This window comes from Pseudochaenichthys georgianus, chromosome 14 (assembly GCF_902827115.2).
Source record: "Pseudochaenichthys georgianus chromosome 14, fPseGeo1.2, whole genome shotgun sequence".
Taxonomy (NCBI): Eukaryota; Metazoa; Chordata; class Actinopteri; order Perciformes; family Channichthyidae; genus Pseudochaenichthys; species Pseudochaenichthys georgianus.
Window position 1 is genome coordinate 15,073,726 of NC_047516.1, and position 21,912 is coordinate 15,095,637.

General features: G+C 41.9%; 2 protein-coding genes across 3 annotated transcripts in view; both read left to right on the plus strand.

Annotated features, from left to right (window-relative positions):
* Nucleotides 1–486: 486 nt before the first annotated feature.
* On the plus strand, nt 487–18,604 carry LOC117458257 (RING finger protein 145-like). The gene is made up of 12 exons (XM_034098616.1): nt 487–654; nt 5,471–5,722; nt 9,528–9,636; nt 9,819–9,910; nt 10,488–10,723; nt 10,858–11,033; nt 11,194–11,334; nt 12,614–12,796; nt 13,078–13,225; nt 13,449–13,571; nt 13,735–13,968; nt 14,425–18,604. The coding sequence occupies exons 2-12, from the start codon at nt 5,539–5,541 to the stop codon at nt 15,067–15,069; spliced, it is 2,271 nt and encodes a 756-aa protein (XP_033954507.1). The 5' UTR covers nt 487–654; nt 5,471–5,538; the 3' UTR covers nt 15,070–18,604.
* A 2,258-nt stretch (nt 18,605–20,862) lies between these two features.
* LOC117458279 (transcription factor COE1-A-like) overlaps nt 20,863–21,912 on the plus strand; it is a 79,537-nt gene continuing 78,487 nt past the window's right edge. The window contains exon 1 of one of the 2 annotated variants that reach the window (XM_034098657.2): nt 20,863–21,638. In XM_034098657.2, coding sequence (XP_033954548.1) covers nt 21,508–21,638 — 131 coding nt within the window. In that variant the 5' untranslated portion in view covers nt 20,863–21,507. The remainder of the gene's footprint in view (nt 21,639–21,912) is intronic. The other variant, XM_034098656.2, reaches the window with a different exon arrangement.

The following is a 21,912-nucleotide window of genomic DNA, read 5'->3' on the forward strand; positions in this document are numbered from 1 at the left end:
ACCTAGTAAGGATGCCACCCGGGCGCCTCCCCAGGGAGGTGTTCCAAGCACGTTTCTAACAAATGATGCCCATGGTAATGACAATGAAAAGAAAATACTTAATTACATCTGGGTTCTGGAGTAAAATTCACAATGTACTCTTCAGCACACAAAGTAATTAAAACAAAAACCTTTGATAAAAACCTTATTGCATCAATAACTATAAATAATACATAGGCCTATAATATTCTGAAATGGGCCAATTTGCATACTTTTACTTTTGTTACTTTAAGTATGTTTTGATGCTAATACTTTGGTACTTTTACTTGCGTAACGTATTGAACGCTGGACTTTTACATGTAACAGCATATCCCTACATTGTGGTACTTCTACGAAGTATTTTTCTACAGCATCTGAATACTTCTTCCACCTCTGAGTATAACAAGGGGCCAAAATATGCAACGGGACAAGCGGTTCTGCGCATGCCCAGTAGATCCGGTACTTCGGGGTAATGGCTGCTAGTTGAGATGAGCAGATCGGCCGCATTCTTTGAGTGCGAGGCTCTTCCATCAAGAGGACCGTTAACTCGGGCGTCGCCGAGTTAAAATGGTCGATATCCGACCTGAAAAGTATCCAGAAACAGTTGTACATATTGCAAACATCGTCCTACAGAATGTAAGCTCTCTTTTTTTCTCATGAGTCTTGGCTTGTCGCCACAGCTAGCTCAGGATCTAGCAGTCTGCTTGCTAGCTATGCTACAGTAGGACTTAACGCTAGTGGCAAAAAGGGAAACCGTTTGTGCTAATCGCTAGACAAGGCAGATAAGAAGTCTATCTTTGATATGGATGCCTGTATCTAAGTAGTGGAGTTAGAACCAAGTTAACGCGTTAGGTATGTTTTTATTTCCTGTTTTGTTGACGAGAGCTTGGTTGTTGACAGTAGCTAAAATGCAGAGATGCTAGGTGACTACGTTAGCTTAAATTGATGGCACTCTGCCTGCTGCCTGCTCGATGCAGCTCATCATCCCTACGCTGATATATTAACAACTTCACAACTGGACGAACATAACCTTACATTGCGTTTCAGTCACATATTAAACTGCAACCGGTCGCTGGTTCGCAAATAGTTGCAGTCTTTACGGGCTAGCTAAGATATTATTATTTTCCGTCGAGACGGAGGGGTTACTAAAGTTCATTATCACAAACGATGCAGCCCTCACTCATCCATAACGTGTGTAGTGGCGATGCCTCATAAGGCTTATGAGGCATCGAGTGAGCATGAATATAAATACACCATGCCATGCCCTGTAGCTGATAATGGATTAGGAAAGATACAAATAGTGTGCTAGACGTTGCGTTATATAAACTTGGATTCTGCGAAGTGATCTCTCTCTGGCCAGTGATAGTTGTGGTGATTTCAGAGTTATGTAAGTTTCTAGAGTTTTGTCCTGGGATGCAGGAATATGAAGGGAGTGGAAGTCTATAACTACAAGTGGACCCGGGCATTATAAAGTGATAAGAAATGCCTTTTTAAGTGCAACACCAGAAGCTTGAGGTGGAATGATCAAACCTTATTCTGCTGTGAGCATTATTAAACTCAAGTGTGAAAAGGCAGCTTGTTTTACTTAACTTGCTATTTCAATTTGCGTTGAGCTAGTGCTTCAAGCTACATTGAATCAAATAAGTGTGCCATCATCAAAGTAAATATACAACTTTAAAAACTACAATAAGATGTGCAAAATGAATGCATAATTGTATTTTACAACTTACTAAACATGTGTTTCCAGTAATGCACTTACTCAGATACCAACATTGCACTAGACAAGAATGAATATGCTACTATTTGTATGCTGTAAATATAAACAGAACAGTGTGTGAAAAACTGACTAAGCATATTTTGTATGTGAACATGCAGATTTGACCAGTGTGCCTAATTGATCAAGCCTGAGTTGCACCTGCATAGAAATAACTGAAAGTGTTCCCAGTTTATTTTCAGTTTATTGTGCTCATGTTACGTTTTTCTGCTAACAAAGGCCTTGATTTCTTTCTTGAACGTAAATGTGATTATTAACTGATAGATTTGACTATGCAAATCATAGATTTGGGTTAAGCAGTTGTTCACGTACTCATCTCAACAAGCTTTTATGTAATCTACTGTACTGCAAATATACTCACTTTGGGACTTGAACAAAATATCCATGGATTGTGTTTCCTACATTTAGCAGTGAGGGGCATGACCATAGGGCATGACACGCATGAGCAGGGTAGGAGGGCAGTCAACAGAGATATGCCGTGTCAGACTAACTCGTAATACCAAGTCCAAAAGGAAAAGGGACATATCTGACATAAATATATTGTTTATTGTTTTAAAACAGTTGCTAGATGTTTTAACAAGTAGTTCTGTTGGTGATCTAAATGATGGAACATTAGTTATAAAGACTCAAATGCAAGTTATAGTGAAGTAAATGCAAGTAAAACAGCCTCTTTAGTTTTGCTCTCATTATAAATGATCATTTATCGAGTGTCGGATGTATATAATAGTGCTATTTTTCAGTGACTATCTCACTAGGCCAATTCAATGTTGTGCATAATGATTATTATATGGGTGAGAATAAAACACTACCCACCTGGCAAATGCAGAAAGCCATTGGCTGTTGTAGGGTAGGTTTATACTAGGGATGGGAATTTGAAAGCAAATGTATATTCGACACCCAAAAAAACGGTTAACCGATTAACCGAAATGTACATATCCTATAAAAAAAAAAGTGGAAAAAGATTTAATTTTTAAAGATAAATAAATACATGTTCAAATAACTATAGAAACCAAGTTGAATTCGTCAAATGTATTGAACTGGTGATCACAGTTTGAACAGTTGACAGCTATAGGCCTACAGCTTTCATGCTTAAAACATAACTTGGTTTTTAAATGAAAGAGGGATCATACCAAGCGGCAAACTCTGGGGAACAGCCGGGAAGCCAATACGGAAATGCCACACACTGCAGTTCATACATGGGCCGCTAGGGACTGGCTGCAGAAAGGAGCAATTTCCATAGACCCCCATGTTAAAATGCCCAACATTACAGCAGAAAAAAACATGTTTCTCCCATGGATGCAATAAATATTATAATCGATATAGTTAGATTCCACCTTCATGATTATGAATCTGTGAGTGAATTGTTTTCTAACACGACCCTTTTATTTATATTAGGTCTTAAAGTTTTGCATAAATTAGGGCGTGGTCACTTTGATGGACACGTACATGCCTCACTGTCAGCTAACAGCAACTTGTCCACTCTGCTAGGCTACAACCATAGAGGCTACAACGTTAGTTAGTCATAGCACTGTACTTGACCCTTTAGCTTTAGCCGTGTTTGTGGTGATTGTGCCTTTTTAGGGAATATTGTTACAAATACCAGACAATTAAAATGTCGTGCTGTGCGCTTGAATGTACTAACAGAACTTCCAAGAAGTCTAAAATGATAATATTATACATGTTAACCCCGTTCGCAGGTGATTGTGTGCTTAGTAAGCTTAGCTTGTTACTTATTATTAGCCAGCTAAGGACGTAACCCTTTATACATACATATACATTTTAGTTTATGATTCAGCCTTGGGTAAGACTTTTATAGTCTATGGCTATGACGCCCATAATGCTAAACGGGAGCAAATGTTAATAGGGGACCCAATTATCCCAGTGGTGACAGCCGGAGCTAACGGAGCCGCAGGGGGCTAGCTCCAGCCGGCGTCCCGGAGCTAGCCCACTGCGGCTCCGTTAGGTCCGGGCGGTGGAGTCCTTCTTTTCTCAACGTGTGAATGACAAGCATTAAGAATAACAAAATATAGCTAATTCTCTTGCAGATTGTCTCATTTGATTATGAATGTAACGTTTATATAGGGGAACTACACTGTTAGCAGTAACTTGGTATTCATGTATTTCATGTTATCTTAGCTTCTTAGCCTGAGCTAGCTCTGTTTACTTCCAGTTCGGAGGCAGCAGGTCCCGCCTCGGCTCCGCCTCTTTGCCCTTATTTGGAGCAGGCGGGATTACACTCTGACGTCACAGTCGAGCCGTTAGTGGCCGACTCCGCCCACTAAGGGCTTCACAGCAACTCTGCAGAATCCTATGGGTGACGTCACGGACACTACGTCCATTTATATATACAGTCTATGGATCATACTCGAACAACATAACGGGTTAACGTAACCCTATTACAACAGAGATCAACAACAACAGGGCCTGTGCACAGAATGCAGCTATTCAATACTCATTCTTGTTTAAGAATATGAACATGTCTACTCAGGACTATTATGCCTTGCACAATTTCTCAAACGCTCTTATTTAGCCATCAACTTTTAGATTTAGCTTGAGGTTGTTTTAGGCATGTGGAAACTAACAATGAAGACAATAAAGATGAATACTTGATTAAAAAATACATATTATTAAATTAACTAAACAAATTGTTTACAAAATGTACATTGCTTTTCATTTAAATAAAATAAATAATATTTCACATCAAAAGAAAGAACAATGTTTTAGCAAATAATAAATAATGTGATAACAGAATTGTAAACAGAATAGCTGAAACTTTAACAAACTAACTAATTCAGTTACCTCAAATCATTACCCCATGTTTATATAATTGAGTTAACTCCGTGTGTTGCTGCTAGCATACATAACACCTGACGTGAAAACGTTACTCGTGGACGGGGCTACAGAGCTACTAGAAAGACAGTCGAACCCGGTGCATTCCTCCGTCTGAATGTGGAGCACTTTTGCTAAATGTTTAGACAAATTGCTCGCGTTACCGCCCTTACATGCTAAACTCTTATTGCACTTTTGGCAACGAGCATCGAGATGGGTAAAGTTTAACCACACCTCAGAGCGGCGTTCTCTCCGCCATCTCCGCAGTGTGTTGCTGCATGTAGCAGCCGCGTGTGTGTAAACGGCCCCGCCCCCTCCCACACAGACAGGGGAGAGAGATCTCGTCTGATCGAAAATACATCATAGACGCATTTGTTTGTCCTTTTACATATTATAAACGAGCTGGCCACACTAAGACTACGATATAATGTTTTTGTATCAATAATACATGACATATATTTTTTAAATGTCTCCAGTACCAATAACGTTGTAGCTTAACGGCGCGTAAAACGCACGTGATGACGTCACCAACGAATCGATGGCAACTCATTTGGTAATCGATTAAGTCGATTAGTTGTTGCACCCCTACTACCAACCACTTTTGGGTCATAAAATTGTTAGCGGTTAGTTTGTTTTACATTCACTTCACAGTTGCTTGTAGATAATTAAAAAAATTGTGTCATCTCTCCTACATCCTATTGCACTTCCGTTATCTGTCTCTCTCACTTCCACCCCAGGTCTGGTTCACTGCGGGCTGGCTTTCATCTGTTTGCTCTCAACATCAGTAACTTCTTCCTGACTGCATTCTGTTGTTTATTTTTTTTGTGCATCGTCTCTCTTTCTCTGCAGCGCACCCACTCTTTACATCCCGTCTTGTTGGTCAGTTCTGCCTGCCGATCAGAGGTTAAGCTGTGGCCATGGCAGTGAAGGACCGCGTAGAGTCGGTGCTCAATGTGGGTCTGCGTGTTCCCAGCATCGTGCTGCTGGATGTCCTGTACCGCTGGGATGTCAGCTCCTTCTTCCAGAAGATCCAGCGCTCCAGCCTCTCCAACAACCCCCTGTTCCAGTACAAATACCTGGCCCTCTACCTACACTACGTAGGTCAGTGTTGACCACAAACACACACATGACACAAAGCCTGTTCCAATTCAATTCCCCTGTATTAACATTTCTCAGAGGATTAGTGTAAAGCAACGCATTACACAAATACACTTTTGACAAATGCATAATCAGCTGTATCATGTCAATGTTATCAGTTATCAGTTATGGCTTGTGGAAGCTGTTTTGGTATGGGAATATTTGACTGGACTATCAGCACTTGCAGCATTTGTTCATCCTTTGGGCTCCAGAGAGAACCTGTGAAACACATGGCACGTTGTACTAGGGCTGCTCGATTATGGCAAAAATCATAATCTCGATTATTTGGGTCAATAATTGATATCACGGTTATTAAAAACAATTATCCATTTACTTTGATATTTACCATTTATAGAAAAATAAAATAAAATGGAACAGTTGATTACCTTGAACTTTAAGTATAATTCAGATAATTGTTTTATTTCGATTATGTTGTTTTCATAATTGTTGCAAACCAAAAATTGTAATTGCGATTTAAAATACGATTTAATTGAGCAGCCCTAATTTGCATGGTTCCTTTTCTTTCCTTTCTAAGTCAGCCTTCTGTACCTAAACCGTGTCAGTTAGAGCAGGGGTTCCCAAACTTTGCCATGCCAAGGACCCCCATATAGCATTATCCTCTGGCTCCGGGGACCCCCCTGTTGCAATTTTCTTTTTTAAATGATGAGTACATTATGATGGAAAATATGACAAATTAATCATACAGCTTAATACATTTTCTTAATATATATTTGTATTAATAATTATCAGTTATTCTTCTAAACATTTTTTGTATTTATCTTTTGTTTGTCATTCATTGCATTCATTGTCTTCTGTTATAAACATTCTTAACACAATATTAAACAGTAATATCAACAGTAAACATATTTTTAAAGTGATTTCTGTCTTTATAATATTATATAATTTTGAACAGTAATATGAACAATTAACATATTTTTAGCATTTTTGAAAGCTATTTATGCCTTAATAATATTATATATGATATTCAACAGTAATATTAACAATAAACATATTTATATTCATATATATAAACGACAGTCCTTGTCATTTCACTATGCGTGTCTCTTTGTGTTTCCTCACTAGTGGGCTTGGTGGCTCCTATACAGTTTATCAATCTTAGGTTTGTCATTGTCCACTTGCAAACGTCCTCTGTGCTTTGTTTTCAATACCTTCAATGTAGAGAAGCCAGACTCGCTGAGGTATGTGGTGGCAATGGAAGAAGGGATTTGAGAGCCCTCAGCCAGTGCGGGACAGTATTTCTTTGACATACAGCCAGTACTGTGGGAGTGAAACAGTATGCATGTTTCCGGAGCCATGAGGCATTTCCCTTCGCAGTTCAAAACCACGATTCAGCACCGCCCCGCGGGAAAGCCAGCGCACGTTGGAGTGGAGCAGTAACCCCTCAAACTTTGCGCCCATCTCGTTACACAAAATACGTTTAGCAACAAGTGCCTCGCGATGAAGCATGCAGTGCGTTGCCACTACATTTGGGGCCTTCCGCCTGATCAAAGCTGTCACTCCGCTTTTTTTGCCGGTCATAGCCCCACTGCCCCATCTGCACACACACCCACACAACGAGACCAGACAAGTCCATTTGTCAACAAAGTTATCTTCTGAAATAAATCTCATGTATGCAAGCAATTCTGCAACATTTGCTACATCCGTGCTCTCATCCAGCTGCAGAGCGAAATATTCACTAGCTCTCACTTGCTCCAAAAGCTGAGCAGATACTCAGTTTCACTCTCAGTAGCGGAAGCTCGATTCTGATTGGCTTGAAGGGCGGTCGTGTGATTTAAAATAAAAAAATATTAAAAGATTGGCATCAAAGGACACATAGATTGATAGATATGCAGTTATTAATAACATCTCAAAATGTTTTCCTTTCCCTCAAACTTTGCATGACCCCCTCTGGCGGCCCCCCGGGGGGTCGGGCCCCCACTTTGAAAAACACTGAGTTAGAGCAGTGGTTCTCAACTGGTCAGGCCTCGGGACCCACTTTTTCCTTAGTCTATAAATCGCGACCCGAAATTTTGAACCACTCAAATCTATTCAACAAAAAATCGTGCAGTAAAATATACTCTTTTCAGCATGTTATTAATTAAAGTGAAGTACACTGCATATATCCATTATATCCCTTCACAGAACTAAAGTATGCTTTTAAAAAAGGTTTAATGAGATGATGGAATCAAAGCTGAACTATATAAAAGGGCACACATGCTGAAAACCCAACCCCAGCAGGGGGGGTCTGGGAGATTCTTTGAAATACTAACATATGAACTACCCATTCTGGTACACTCTGAGAGGAAAATAAATAAATCTATTGCTACCCGACATATTAATAATATTTTATGCCATTTTTTGTTTTTCACTTTGTTCTGACAGCTTGCTGCTCCACTCAGAGAGAAGAGCAAAGAGGAGATAGTCTGTGTGAATTACTTTAAATTGTGGGTAAGGGTAGATAGCCCCCATTGTTCTGTGACCTGTCAATCATCAGACCGGGGGTCATATTTCGTTATTTGTTCATTTTTATCTGAAGTTGTACCCATGGATGTATAAAGAAGAGTTCTACTGCAAAGTTATTCTCCGTGGGGACTTCCGCTCAATCTTGATTCTGATCAAAGGCCAGAAGACTCGGAAAAACATCAGCAAAGATATTTTATTGAGAAGATGATCACTATGTGACAGAAGTTTTCAAAACCGTTCATGGTCTCCGGTATTTCCAGTCCAGCGCCTACTGCATGCACAGCGTTAGAAAATCGGGCCTTCAAAATAAAAGTTTGACTTTTTTTCCCAAAAAAAAAAGGAAATAATTATTTTTATTTTTTTTCACTCACACATCTGCGACCCATTTGAAACGGGTCCGCAACCCACCAGTTGAGAACCACTGAGCTAGAGGATGCTCACACATATCGGTAGGCAGTAAGCCATGAGGCTCTGCTTTGTAGTGATTTCAGTGCGCTCAGGAGGGATTGCTTGGCACAACGACAAGTGGAGTGTGACCAAAACAATCAGTTTTATCCGTTGGTAAAATAAAAAACATGGACGATGCCTGCAATGAGTTTTCCTCTTCCAGCCATCGGGTTCACACACTTTTATGAGGTGTAACTCTTTGAAAACAAGCCACAGCCTCCTTTTGAGACAGACTACCATCCCAGAACACACTAAATGGAAAAGAACCATGAGTCAGATTATCCAAGAGCCAATAATGAGTTCATAAAGTCTCTCCTACACAGAGAGCCAGTCAAACTGAAGCACTGACTGACTGTGATGCGAGGGTGACGTTGACTCGGCAAAGTCTGATGGTCAAACTGGTTTGACCCAGCACATTTTAAACAAACGAGCAGTGTGTTGAGTTTTCTCTGTGTTTGTGTGTGTGCTGTCAGACTGTCGTGTGTGTGTGTGTGTGTGTGTGCGCTGCAGTTGGCTAATGAGCCAATAGGCGTGGTATGTGCTGATGAGCGCTGTGGCTGGACAGCATAATAAAAGAGGGAGAGTCAGTCAAACCAAAGTACCTATGCACTAAGGAGTTTTTGGTGCATGTTTTTCGGTAGTCTGTTGTATGATGATATTATTGACTGTCAAAATATTTCCCTGCAATAACTTAAGAAACTTCTGTCAACCACATGACATTATTTAGTAAATCACTTTTGTGTCGAGTACAAACACAGTAAGGTCCTGAAACAGGAATAAACAAATGCTTTTATAGTATCACTTTTTACTGAATACTTTGTCTAACCTATTGTGTGTCTGCATGATTAACCCATTGCAGGTTACATCCTGAGCTTGGTGCTCCTGACTCTGCCACGCCAGCACCTGGTGAAACTCTACCTGTATGTCCTCACGGCCCTGCTGCTGTTCGCTGGTCACCAAGTCTCGAGGTACACACTTACATATAGACCTATATTCTTCAAGTGTTTTACCCACAGAATATATCAAAAGCTAGTCTGAGTTGTTCTTCTGCTAGTTTCGATGAATAGCTAGAAAAGGTTGTGAGCTACAGGTAGATAATAAGTCGCAATAGAGTTTCCTGTAAATTGATCATTTTGAACTTTGTTTTCAGGGATTATGTCCGCAGTGAACTAGAGTCTGGCTTTGAAGGACCCGTCTACCATGAACCCCTTTCCATGAACAGATTCACCACTGCGCTCATAGGTATAATGTGATGCATGAAGACGCTGTATGCATCTTCTGCAGCACTTTCTCAGCCTACAGCTTTCTCTATTACAATCTGATCTTGTTTCCCCTCCCATTTGTTACTCGTGCATCAGGAAGGTATTGGGGAAAAAAGAATAACATAGATCTTCTGTCACTTGTAGAACTGCAATATAGTGAGCGACACAATTTCAACCCAAGTCTCTGACAGCACGAAAGTCTTAGGGGAGTTGCAGCAAATTGCTTAGCTATATTAAAAAGCATCTCTTAAAGGTCATACTGTATGACTTGGCAGACATCCTTCTGATCACCAACTCCTAGCCTTAATACTGTGAAAGCTGGTTCATGTTGAATTGGAAAATGTTAGGAGTTGCAATGTTTTCGAGTCTCCTGTGCTTTAAAAAGAGCAAACTGAGTTCTGATTGCACTGCATAGTGAAGCTTGAGCAAGCACAAATAACATAGTGACAGAGATATAGCGCTGCAGAGAGAGAGGGGGGGGGGGGGGGGGGGGTGTATTTAAATATGTTGCTTAATATGAGTGTGTGCGCAAGCTTTATCCTCTTTCTTCCTCTCAGGTCAGCTGGTGGTGTGTACACTATGTTCCTGTGTGATGCAGACCAAGAGGATTTGGCTTTTCTCCGCTCACCTCCTCCCTTTGGTGGCCAGACTGTGTCTGGTGCCGCTGGAGACCATCGTCTTCATCAATAAGTTCTCCATGATCTTCACAGGCCTGGAGGTCATCTACTTCTTGGCTTCTAATTTGTTGGTACCATATAACCTGGCCAAGACTGCCTACAGGGAGCTGGCTCAGGTAACAACCGAGTTATATGGCCCGGTGTTTCCATATTTCTCTGTTTTCCTTTAAATCATACAGTCCTGAGAGATTTCCTCACATTTAATATTAATGTCATTCTGTCTTGTCCCTACCGCCTCCCTCTGTCCCAGGTGGTGGAAGTGTACGGGCTGCTAGCGCTGGGTATGTCTCTGTGGAACCAGCTAGTACTTCCAGTTCTCTTCATGTGTTTCTGGCTCCTGCTGTTCGCGTTGCAGATCTACTCCTACTTTAGCACCAGAGACCAGCCTACCTCAAGGGAGAGGCTCCTTTTCCTCTTTCTTACCAGGTGGGAGCACAACACTGTTCACCCTGCGTGCAGCATCACAAGAGCAAACCGTCTCTGGAGTGTGTTCTGGAAATAAGCAGACGATGATGGATTATGATGTTTGTATTCGCCTTGTCTTGTAACCATTGTTTTACCCCCCCCCCCCCCCCTGCGTCTTCAGTATTGCTGAATGTTGCAGTACGCCGTACTCCCTGCTGGGTTTGGTTTTCACCGTCTCCTTCATCGCCCTGGGAGTTCTCACTCTCTGCAAGTTCTACCTGCAAGGTTACAGAGCCTTTATGAATGACAACACCATGCACAGGTCAGTCACTGCATATATGTTTGTATTAGGGCTGCTTGATTATGGCAAATCATAATCTCGATTATTTTAGTCAATAATTGATATCACGATTATTAAAAACTATTATCCATTTACTTTGAAAACATCCATTTATTGAAAAAAACATGTGAACAGTACGTTTTTCACGGTTGATTACCCTGAACTTTAAGTAGAATTCAACTGAAAAACCAATAAAAAAAATTATTTACAAAATAAATAATCGTTTTATTTCGATTATGTTGTTTTCATAATCGTTACAAGCCAAAATCGTAATTACGATTGAAATACGATTAATTGAGCAGCCCTAATCAGTGTGAGAAAAAGTTTTTAGAGAGTACTTGTCCATGGACAAGTGAGTTTGGCAATTTACTTGTCCGAATACATTTTTCACTTGTCCAGAATGGACAAAGATTGGGGCCACTGTAATCTTCTTCTTCGCCATCGTATTTTACATTAATAAAATTACGGTCAATATTAACAACACAGGAGCTAAAACGCTTAATAACCTTCATTACGTGTTAGAGAAAGAACATAAGAAAGTTTGACAACGATGAGGCTGTTAAACGGGCAGCGGATCCGCTGTGTGTAGAAAGAGAGAGACGCTGAGCCGCACCGAGCAGCGATCAGCTGATACAGAGCATAGAGAGAGCTGCAGTCCGCGGGGCTCGGCCTCGCCTCCTGTCCTCACAACTCTTATTAATCCCGGACCCCGGTAACGGACAATTGTTATTTGTTCCTACTCGGAACCGAGTTTTGCTTCCCAACCTGCCACTGTGCTACACTTCCCGCCCCGCCCCCGTCTAACTGTACAGAAAGCGGCGAGATGCATTTCCTTATGAATCTACAAGCAGAACCGAAACTAACATTTCTAAACGAACAATGGCGGACACGTACAATTTGCGAATGAGTTCTGCCTTTTGTAAACTGAATTTATCAATAATTTGTCAATAAATCAGGTCGAAAAATGTCACTTGTCCGCCGGACAAGTTAATTGAAAGATCTACTTGTCCGATATTGTAAATAATACATTAATACTTTTTCGCACACTGCTAATATGTATGTATGTATAATAATAATAATTCATTTATTTTATATAGGCGCCATTCAAGGCTCTCAAGGTCGCCGATGTGTGTGTGTGTGTGTGTGGGTTTGTTGACGGTGTGTCTGGTTGTTAATCACTCTGGGTGTGTGTGTGTGTGTGTGTGTGTGTGTGTGTGTGTGTGTTAATCACTCTGGATGTTTGTTTCCTGTGTCTGTGCAGGGGGATGACGGAAGGCATCACCCTGCTGATCCTCGCGGTCCAGACCGGCCTCATCGAGCTTCAGGTCATCCACCGAGCCTTCCTCCTCTCCATCATCCTCTTCATTGTTGTTGCTTCTATCTTGCAGTCCATGCTGGAGATAGCTGACCCCATAGTCCTGGCCCTGGGAGCATCAAGAGACAAGTAACACACGTTTACCATACTTTTTTGGTTTCTTTAAATGATTGATTATCTCTGCCATAGATAATTCTCCATCTTAAACAAATGGTCCCATGTTTTTCAAAATGGATAAAATAATTCCTAGTACCAACAACGTAACCCGTCTAATTAATTGTATTATTTCCCAAGATGTAAGAAATGCTTTGAGAGAATGAAGAAAGTACCACTCAATGAATGTGGAGCCGCATGTTGGTTCGGATGGAGCTGATGTTTTCTCTTTGCTCCCTCCTCTGTCTGTACTTTAGGAGTTTGTGGAAGCACTTCAGAGCAGTGTCTCTGTGTCTCTTCCTGCTCATCTTCCCAGCCTACATGGCCTATATGATCTGTCAGTTCTTCCACATGGACTTCTGGCTACTGATCATCATCTCCTCCTCCATCCTCACATCACTGCAGGTAACGCACAAGCGGACACACACAGAGAATGCACTATTGGAAGGTACTCAAAAACCTCTTTTAAGCAGAAGAGCTGAAAGTGTACTTCACTAGTCTCCATTTATAGGAAGGAATGTTATAGAAATCCTGTCCCATTTAACTCACTGTGCCTCAGGTGCCCTAACCATCTGTACTTCGTGATTAATTATTGAATAACATCACATCTCTCCTCCGTCACCCCCAGGTCCTCGGCACTCTGCTGATCTACATTCTCTTCATGGTGGAGGAGATTCAAAAAGCTCCAGTCGAGAACATGGATGAAGTCATCTACATTGTCAACGGGACGTACAGACTGCTGGAGTTCCTGGTGAGAGACACACACACACACACACACACACATACATACATACATACATACATACATACATACATACATACACACACACATTAGAAAACAACATGGGAGAAAGGCAGCAGCGATGTTGACAAATATATATCTATGGCATGTTGCTGATGATCTCTTCTGCCAGGTCGCGGTGTGTGTGGTGTGCTACGGCGTGTCAGAGACGGTGTTTGGCGAGTGGAGTGTGATGGGCAGCACCATCATCCTGGTCCACTCGTATTATAACGTCTGGCTCAGAGCACAGCTAGGCTGGCAGAGCTTCCTGCTCAGGAGAGACGCTGTGAACAAGATCAAAAGCCTCCCCACGGCCAGCAACACACAGCTGGAGCAGTACAACGACATCTGTGCGATCTGCTACCAGGTAGGAACTGGCTTTCTGTGTGTTCCGTTAAAGCCAGTCCAGGGCGACAAATGCATTTCAGGCTTCTTTAAGGATTGAGCGCTGAGCGAGAGCGAGTTAGAGAGCTAATGAAGAGCGGGACCGGTGCTGACAGGAAATAGGCAGTGAACCGGAATAATTCTTGTTTCAGGGCAGTTCTAAAGCGCTCCAGCCTGCTCTCATTGGATATGGGATACACGCCCACTGCCCGAAGTCTGACACCCATAAAGGTGCCACGCATAGTAACAATAAACTACTGGCCTGAGAGGGGTGCAGACACAGACCCTGCTGCACACTTTTAGTCAGCATAACTGATGATTGACAGGGATGACTTTTGTCCTCACGTTGCCTGCATAGTATAGATTTAAACATAGGGCACAGTGGTTTTAAAATGTTCCAAGAACCTAACAACACAGCTTGTGTGCTCATTTCCTCCAGGACATGAACAATGCAGTGATCACTCCATGCAGTCATTTCTTCCACGCTGGCTGTCTGAAGAAATGGCTTTATGTCCAGGAGACGTGCCCCCTCTGCCACTCGCAGCTCAAGAGCCTACCAGCAGCCCCCAACCAAGAAGCCCCTGCAGCCAATCAGATCCCTGCAGAGCAGGAAGAAGCGCCTAAAAACCAGACAGATGACTCTCTTGTAGATGGTGGGAAGGAGGAGGGAACAGGAGAGCAGGAGGGAGGCAGTGGAGCAGCCGCGTCAGCTGGAGAGTCCTCCTCCTCCTCCTCCTCCTGTGGTGTGCCCTCCACTTCAAAGCACCTGGCCAAGACTCCTTCATCATCTTCTTCCTCTCTTTCCTCATCGGCACTTGTGAATGAATCACAGAAGCAGTTGCTCACAGATCATCTTTCTTCGTCTTCTTCGAACACATTGGACATGACCCCATCTCTCTCTCACACCCCTCCCTCACAACCAGCGGCCCAGACAGAGGACAGCCCTGCTGAGCCCGAGCCCGCCCCTCACCTAAACACAGGCTTCCTATTGGACAGTCTGGAGTCATCTGCTGGTCACACATCAGAGCTTGACCAGCCCTCTTCCTCTTCTGAAGGACAGTCGCCTCCTCCTTGCAGCCTCTGAGCCCTGTTGTAACGCACGCACGCACACGCACACACACACACACACACGCATGCACATGTAAACACCCAATCTTAATACTCCCATCTGCCTATATTCTACTTATCACATCATGTCAGAAATTGAACTCCAAACCGAATATTCAAAAACCATCAGCTGACATTCATCGCTCGGCATTGAAAGAAACACAGATGATGACAAGATGTTGCCATTTCTTCGGCAACGGTCGTGGAACAGTCGATCCAAATGTATTTCCATGAAGAGTTTAACTTTCATGCCAGCAATGATTTCATTTTCCATTCAACACAATAACGGAGAATGAAGTTATCTCATCTCTGGAAGAATTAGTAGTTTGACATTATGTCCGAAATCCTGACTGAAACTGAAGAACCACATCACAGCTTTTTTACTTGATCAGTCCTAGAATTATGCTTCATGTCCTTCTCATTTCACGTGGTGGGTGCTCCCATCATGCCTTTGTTAGTGCAGCTTCTCTTCAAGGCTGTGCTTCTCCTGGTATTTGGGTTTTCTTTGGAGTCCTGTATGTGCCATGATCTACCGAGGAGCGGTTGGTAGGTTTAGAGAGCCTTGAGCGGCCAGAGGAAACCGATGGTTGCTTTATACACAGTCACAAAGTCATAATGTTCATAAAGTCTATAGATTGCAGGTCACCCTTGAAAAAGAGATCTTTTGATCTCAAGGGGCTTTCACCTGGTTAAATAAAGGCTACACATGTCTCCATCGGTTCCATAAAGATATTTGGTTGTCGCTGTTGGAGGATAGCAGTGTGCGAGTGAACAGACTGAATGTTGTTCCTTAAGGCCATCACGCGACCTGAAGCCGGTGCCAAGCAGAGCACCGGGCATGGCGTGGTCCATCTAAGTGTTACAGTGAACAAATCAAAGGGTTCACATGTGGACGAACTCATTCATTTCACTTGTTAAGCTTTCTCTCTCTCTTCTACTGCTTCAATATTTTAATCAAAGTTGTTTGGCTGGTCCCAGCAAAAAAAAAAAGGCTCTTCTCCTCATCGCCAAAACTTTTGTATTACTGTTAAAAAGATGTTATTTTTGAGATAACCTTTACATGACTGCTTTATTGGACAGCCGCAGTGCAGACGGACTGAAAGAAGGGAGAGAGACAGAGGGAGATGACACGCCACAGAAACCACTGTTTAGCTGAGAATGTGGCGGGAATATAATCCCCTCGATGTCTTTACTTCATAGTACTCATCTCCCTGAGCTCAGCTCATTTTACATATATATATATTTAACCAGTCACACACCTTCCAAAGTTTACCATTGACATGAATTCATGGTCGGAGCCATCACCATGCTCCATTCAGCTCCTTCTTAGACCAATCCCATCAAAGCACCATGTCTTTCCTAAAAGCATCACTATCCTGCTGCTTAGTCACTCTGAAATGTTATTACCAGCAAATGGAGCCGTTTGGTAGGAACGCTTCCCCCACACGATGGTACACTCTGACGGCGCCTGTGATTAGTAAACGGGGTCGGACGGGACGAAGTGTGTTTGTGTTGAAGAGTCTGGATGAGAGACTGCCACTTGAACGAGTCCTGATGCACGCTTGTCTGTAGAGCCTGCACGCTGCTGCCACTGTTACCACGGCATTTATTTGGGTCCCAGTCCTCTCACCTTGCTACCAATGTTTTTGTTCTTGTTTTTGGGGTTGCATTTGCACTAATGTCATTTATACTAGCAATGCTCCAAAGCTGTTCTTCGGCTGTAAGCAACCAAATACCCTCTGAAGTGTTTGTGTACGAGGAGACAGCCCAATCTGTTTGTGGTGTATATAAATGTTGCTCTGTATGGTATCTATATTAAATCAGAAGAGTGTTGATCTATAAATAGGACCAGGGCTGGGTTCCTCCAAAGCTTCCTTGTGGGTTGATGTTCCTGATTACTTGTCATGTCTGTGAACAAAGACTAACTTGTGTGTGTGAGAAGCTTTGGAGGAACCCGCCTCTGATGTGCGCCCAGCCAGTGTTGCTGCTTCTCCGCTCTGTATGACGCGTCTTTGAGCTGGTGTGATCACTCTGGTGCCCTCTATTGTTAGGAGTGGGATCAGCATGTCGCTGACGGACAGGAGAAGCCCTAGTTAACCCTCAAATGTATTAATTACTACCACTATAACTTACGGTCTTATTACTATGAATGACTTAACTGTTGACATTAGAAAGCGTTGGCTGCAGGGCTGAGAATGAATACATCATCGATGTAGGATCAAACCTGGCCAACGCTGTTTAACTGTTTCATTTTTTTTTGTAAAGAGATGAAAAGTTTGATGTATTTTGCACTTGTTCCTCAAAAAAGGTGAACATAAGGACTTTTCTGTTCTTGAATGACTCGATCTCATTTTTATTATCAAGCTCCATTCCTTCGACTTTGATGTAAAACAAAGCACTTGAAATGGTTACAAAGATTTGAAAGCGTCGCACACTCTGGGGTTTCACTGTGCAGCACGAGCTGTGTCGAGCAGAGGAGTCACCTGCACGGCAACATGTCACATGCTCCACACCATGACAACCGTCATTGGCAACTGTATTAGAATTAGCAGTGCAGTATTACGTGATAGCGCCTGTCAGCTGTAGATTCCAGATGTATTTGCTTACTTTATACTCCATGTTGGAGAATTGCTGTTATTTGGTCACTTTTCTAGACAATGAACTGTGACATATATTGTATTTTATCTTAAACTCAATATTTATTTTGTTACTATACAGTATTTTTATTTGATTACCAAGAAGTTGGATACGTTAAACTAAGCTTTTCAATGTTTAAAGGCATTATTTGCATGCATCTTAGATTTAATTTGTGGAATTTACTTCATTTAAAAAGTATTATATTCTCTAATGCTCTGCACATTGAGCAACACACATTTTAGATAGCATCTCCTCCTGTAAGCTTTATGTTCTGTTGTAAAAATGGTACATGCAATAAGTAAATTAACAGAAATTATTTTTTATTATTGCTCTTAATCAGCTGGCACTACAAAAGAAAGCCAATGTGACCTATACAACCCAATATTTCTTAAAATGGTAGTTAATTTGTATTCATTAAACATTGCTTGTATTGAATGTAATGTAGCAAGCCGTAGAGGATCTGAATACATGTATCCAATAATGGCTGAAGTTACTTTCCCATCTGAAATCCAGATGCTTGAGGCTAACTTTATCACACTTTGATTAAGCATATATTGTAATGGAATCTATAGCTGCAACGGAGCACTCGTATTCTCTGAAAACAACACTGCTGTCCAATGCTGTTGCCTCTGACTTACAGACGTTAGTTGATGGTGTTCAGGGCAGCTCTAGAGATGCCCGACAGAGTTTTGTTTGAATTAGTTTCTTTTGTCTGTTTATTCCAGACACATTTGGGACCTGCTCTGTAGAACCTGACTCTGAATGCCGGTTGTTTTTGAAAACGCTTCACAGTTGGTGTTGGAATTTATGTCTGACATGCCTTGGTTATTTTACAAAAATTGAATGTCAGAAATAAAATTAACCATCCGTTCTGATCTCATGCTTTACTTGATTTGTATTTGGAGTATGTCACGTCATTCATATTGCATATTGATTTAGTAGAATTATTTGTGTTTAGTTGTAGTATTGGCAAGCCTAATATTTAAATATAGTATTGTATACACAACATATGATTCTGTACTGTACATCAATTATATGGACCATACAGACATATTAATATAAAGTAGAACATCGTGGTAAGGTTTATCATCAGAGACATTTCAGCAATTTAAATTCAGAAATTATAACCTGCTTACGTCTGTTTTATTCAGAATAATGTAATAGTTTATGATGTGTCCATCAGGTTAGGTCTGCTGTGCCTCAGTGAGCATGTAGTTGGAGGAGTCGGACACAAGATGGCGCTACTGTGTCGTTTTTAGTCTGAATGAGAAGCGATCCAAGAGCCTAACCGCGGCTTGTGAGACACACACACAAGAATATGTATGACAGTATTGTAGAGACTCTTATAGTGGTTTTTCATCGTGTTTCTCTTCATTCTGCTATATTGTTCTGTTTGTTCAATGGGATTGGCGCGCATTTTAAGATTTATTATTTTTGTTTTATTTATTTTTCTTATGATTTATATCTCCTTTTACGTTTCGAACATAACACTTCATTACATTTGATTATATGATATCCTCACTTCAGCTAAAGTGACCTTTTTATTCTATAAGAGATTTGTTTATTTGAGTATTCCAGCCTTTTTGATGTAAAAAACCTGTAGGATCACAAGCACACCTCTGGTTGTTTTTATCTAATGGATATAAATGAACAAAAGTTTCAGGATCTTCATAAATCAATAATATCCCTAAGCAGAAGGCGTGCATTTTTAAGTAATTAAAACAATTGTAAGCTTTTCCTTTTGCAGGAGAACTCATTAAAATGGCAAGCTCTTTAGATTCAATATTGGCTAATAGATTTTACACACATTTAAATTCCCATGAGAGCTTACACAGATAAATATGTATTTTTGAATAAACTGATAGGCCTATAAATGCTTTAAGCCCACTCCGATCGATCGCAACACCAGCCCCCCACACTCCTCCATTCACATGTATTTTTTCTTCAGCTGTGAACCCGATTGAATACTTGACGGGCTGATCCTCCACTGTGTCTCTCTCCCTCTATAAGCAGCAAACTGGAGCATAAAAGACTCTTATTCTCCATAATCAAGGTCAAGAGCGTTTTTCAATAACCTCTGGGAATTAAACGCTGGAACCGCGCCAGCTCGACCTGCCAATCATTTTCACAGCCAGCTGAATAATACAAAAGTTTTTGACCTTTCTGCACCTCGACAGATCAATACCCTGTAGCTTTATTTTATTAAACGAGTTCAAGGAATTATCTATTAATATGTGTATTTGTTTGTATTCCCTCTCGCCGTGATAAATTGTTTCAAATAACAGATGGCGCTTGAGGGAGAGACAAAGCAGGGAAATCTGGTAGCAATTATCCTCAATTATGTTCATTGTTATTTTGAGCTAATTATTGTTATTGTTACTTTTGTTTGCGTCTTGCGGCGCTAGTCTGCAATAAGCAGGCCCAAGGAAGACAATGGGGAGCAGGCATATGTTGTGACGATGAAATATGGCTTTTATAATGGAGCCTAACCAGTTGGTCTAAATAAAACTGAGATTTAAATGTACATGCTGAGATTTGAAGATTGCTTAAGTCTAATAATGACACCAGATAAAGAAAATATCAAATGTTTTTTTAAAGCAGTACAGTCCCAATTTTCTCTCAAACATAATTTGGTTAATGTGAATATATTGTGGAATAGAATATTAGAAAACAAAAGCAATATTCTCATGCATCCAATCAAAGATGCAACAAACTATTTGTGTTCCTCTTTTTACTTAATATTTTCATTAAACTTCATGTCTTGCGTAAAAGTAGTCTAGCTGTTTAAAGTAAGGAGTTGTGATTTTCTTGCAGCCGAATGTGTTCACCTGAAGAGCCACTGAGAGATGGGAGCTTATTGCAGCATCGTGAGCAGCCGACTCAAAGAAAGACACTTTCAAGGTCGGTTGTCAATTATGTGGTGCGCACAATAATTCATCTCCACATTTACAGAAAGAGATGTTTCTGTTAAAGCATCCCTTAAGGACAGAGAGAGATCCCGGCCCGGGAATAGGGGAGGACAGAGGGAGGAGAGGAGCTCCGTGGCCGCTGCATGGGGCGGACCTTACTCCACTCTCGCCTTTGTTTGGGGGCGTCTCCTCTCCTCTCCTCTCGCTCTGTCCCCTCCCCTCCTCTCCTCCGGTCCCCTCCTCTCTTTCCTTTCCCATCCTACCTCCCTCTCTCTCCCCTCGGGGCGGGAGAAGCCCGTGTTTGGTTCTCAGAGAGAGTCCTTTGGGAAGAGTCACAGAGCGTTTTCCTCACACAGAGAGAGCGCAGAGCAGAGCTCGGGACTCATCCGCAGGACGCAGCGCTGCCCCGGACATACACACACCACCGACACGTCCCATACCGCTGGGCTGAGCGAGAAGAAGAGGGAGCAAAGTGCGAGAAGAGGGAGAAAGAAGTGTCAGATAAGGATGACACCTGATATGGGTGCCAGTTGATCTATTTTTTTCTGTCTGACAGCTTGAACTGTGGATCTCCAAGCGCAAGGAGTGACTTTTCAACATCTGTTCACACTGGGACTGGCCGCGATTTTTTGACATTTTGGATTCTACTCCAGTATGATTCACCCTACGTCTTAGTACACACGAGGACTAGAATTGCATGAATTATCACACGACTGCTTGATTTGTAGCGAGGCTCACAGCCGCAGAAAAGCGCAACCACGTTGCTCCTCTTGAATCAGAGTGAAGGATCTACAGGAGAACAAGTGCACAGTCCGCTGAGGAGAGACCGGGAAACAGAAGGAGAGGCATCGAGCTGTGGAGATTTGTTCATGTTTGGGATCCAGGAGAGCATCCAGCGCAGCGGCAGCAGCCTGAAAGAGGAGCCGCTGGGAGGCATGAACTCTGTCCGGAGCTGGATGCAGGGGGGCGGCGTGCTGGACGCCAACACGGCCGCCCAAAGGTGAGCTCTTCTCGGGTGGAGGAGACCTGCTACCACCCTGCCTTATTTACCCAAACATGGAACAACGTGTTTCTTCTGTCAGGACCCTGCTGCAGCCACCCGTGCAGGACACGATGCTGGGTTTATGGGAGCTGCTGTCCGGAGGAAGAGATTTGGATTTAACTAATGATACGAGAATTAATTAAACTAAGATTATTTTGCAGCATTTAAAAAACGAATTTTAATGTATAATTTTAGGAGACCGTATTTAGTTAATGGCAACATGTGTTATGCT

Excerpts from the sequence above, each read along its gene's own strand:
- LOC117458257 (XM_034098616.1), top strand. The coding sequence starts at position 5,539 with ATGGCAGTGAAGGACCGCGTAGAGTCGGTGCTCAATGTGGGTCTGCGT. Across the intron at positions 11,335-12,613 it reads AATGACAACACCATGCACAG|GGGGATGACGGAAGGCATCA; the intron begins GTCAGTCACTGC and ends GTGTCTGTGCAG. Across the intron at positions 12,797-13,077 it reads CTGGGAGCATCAAGAGACAA|GAGTTTGTGGAAGCACTTCA; the intron begins GTAACACACGTT and ends TCTGTACTTTAG.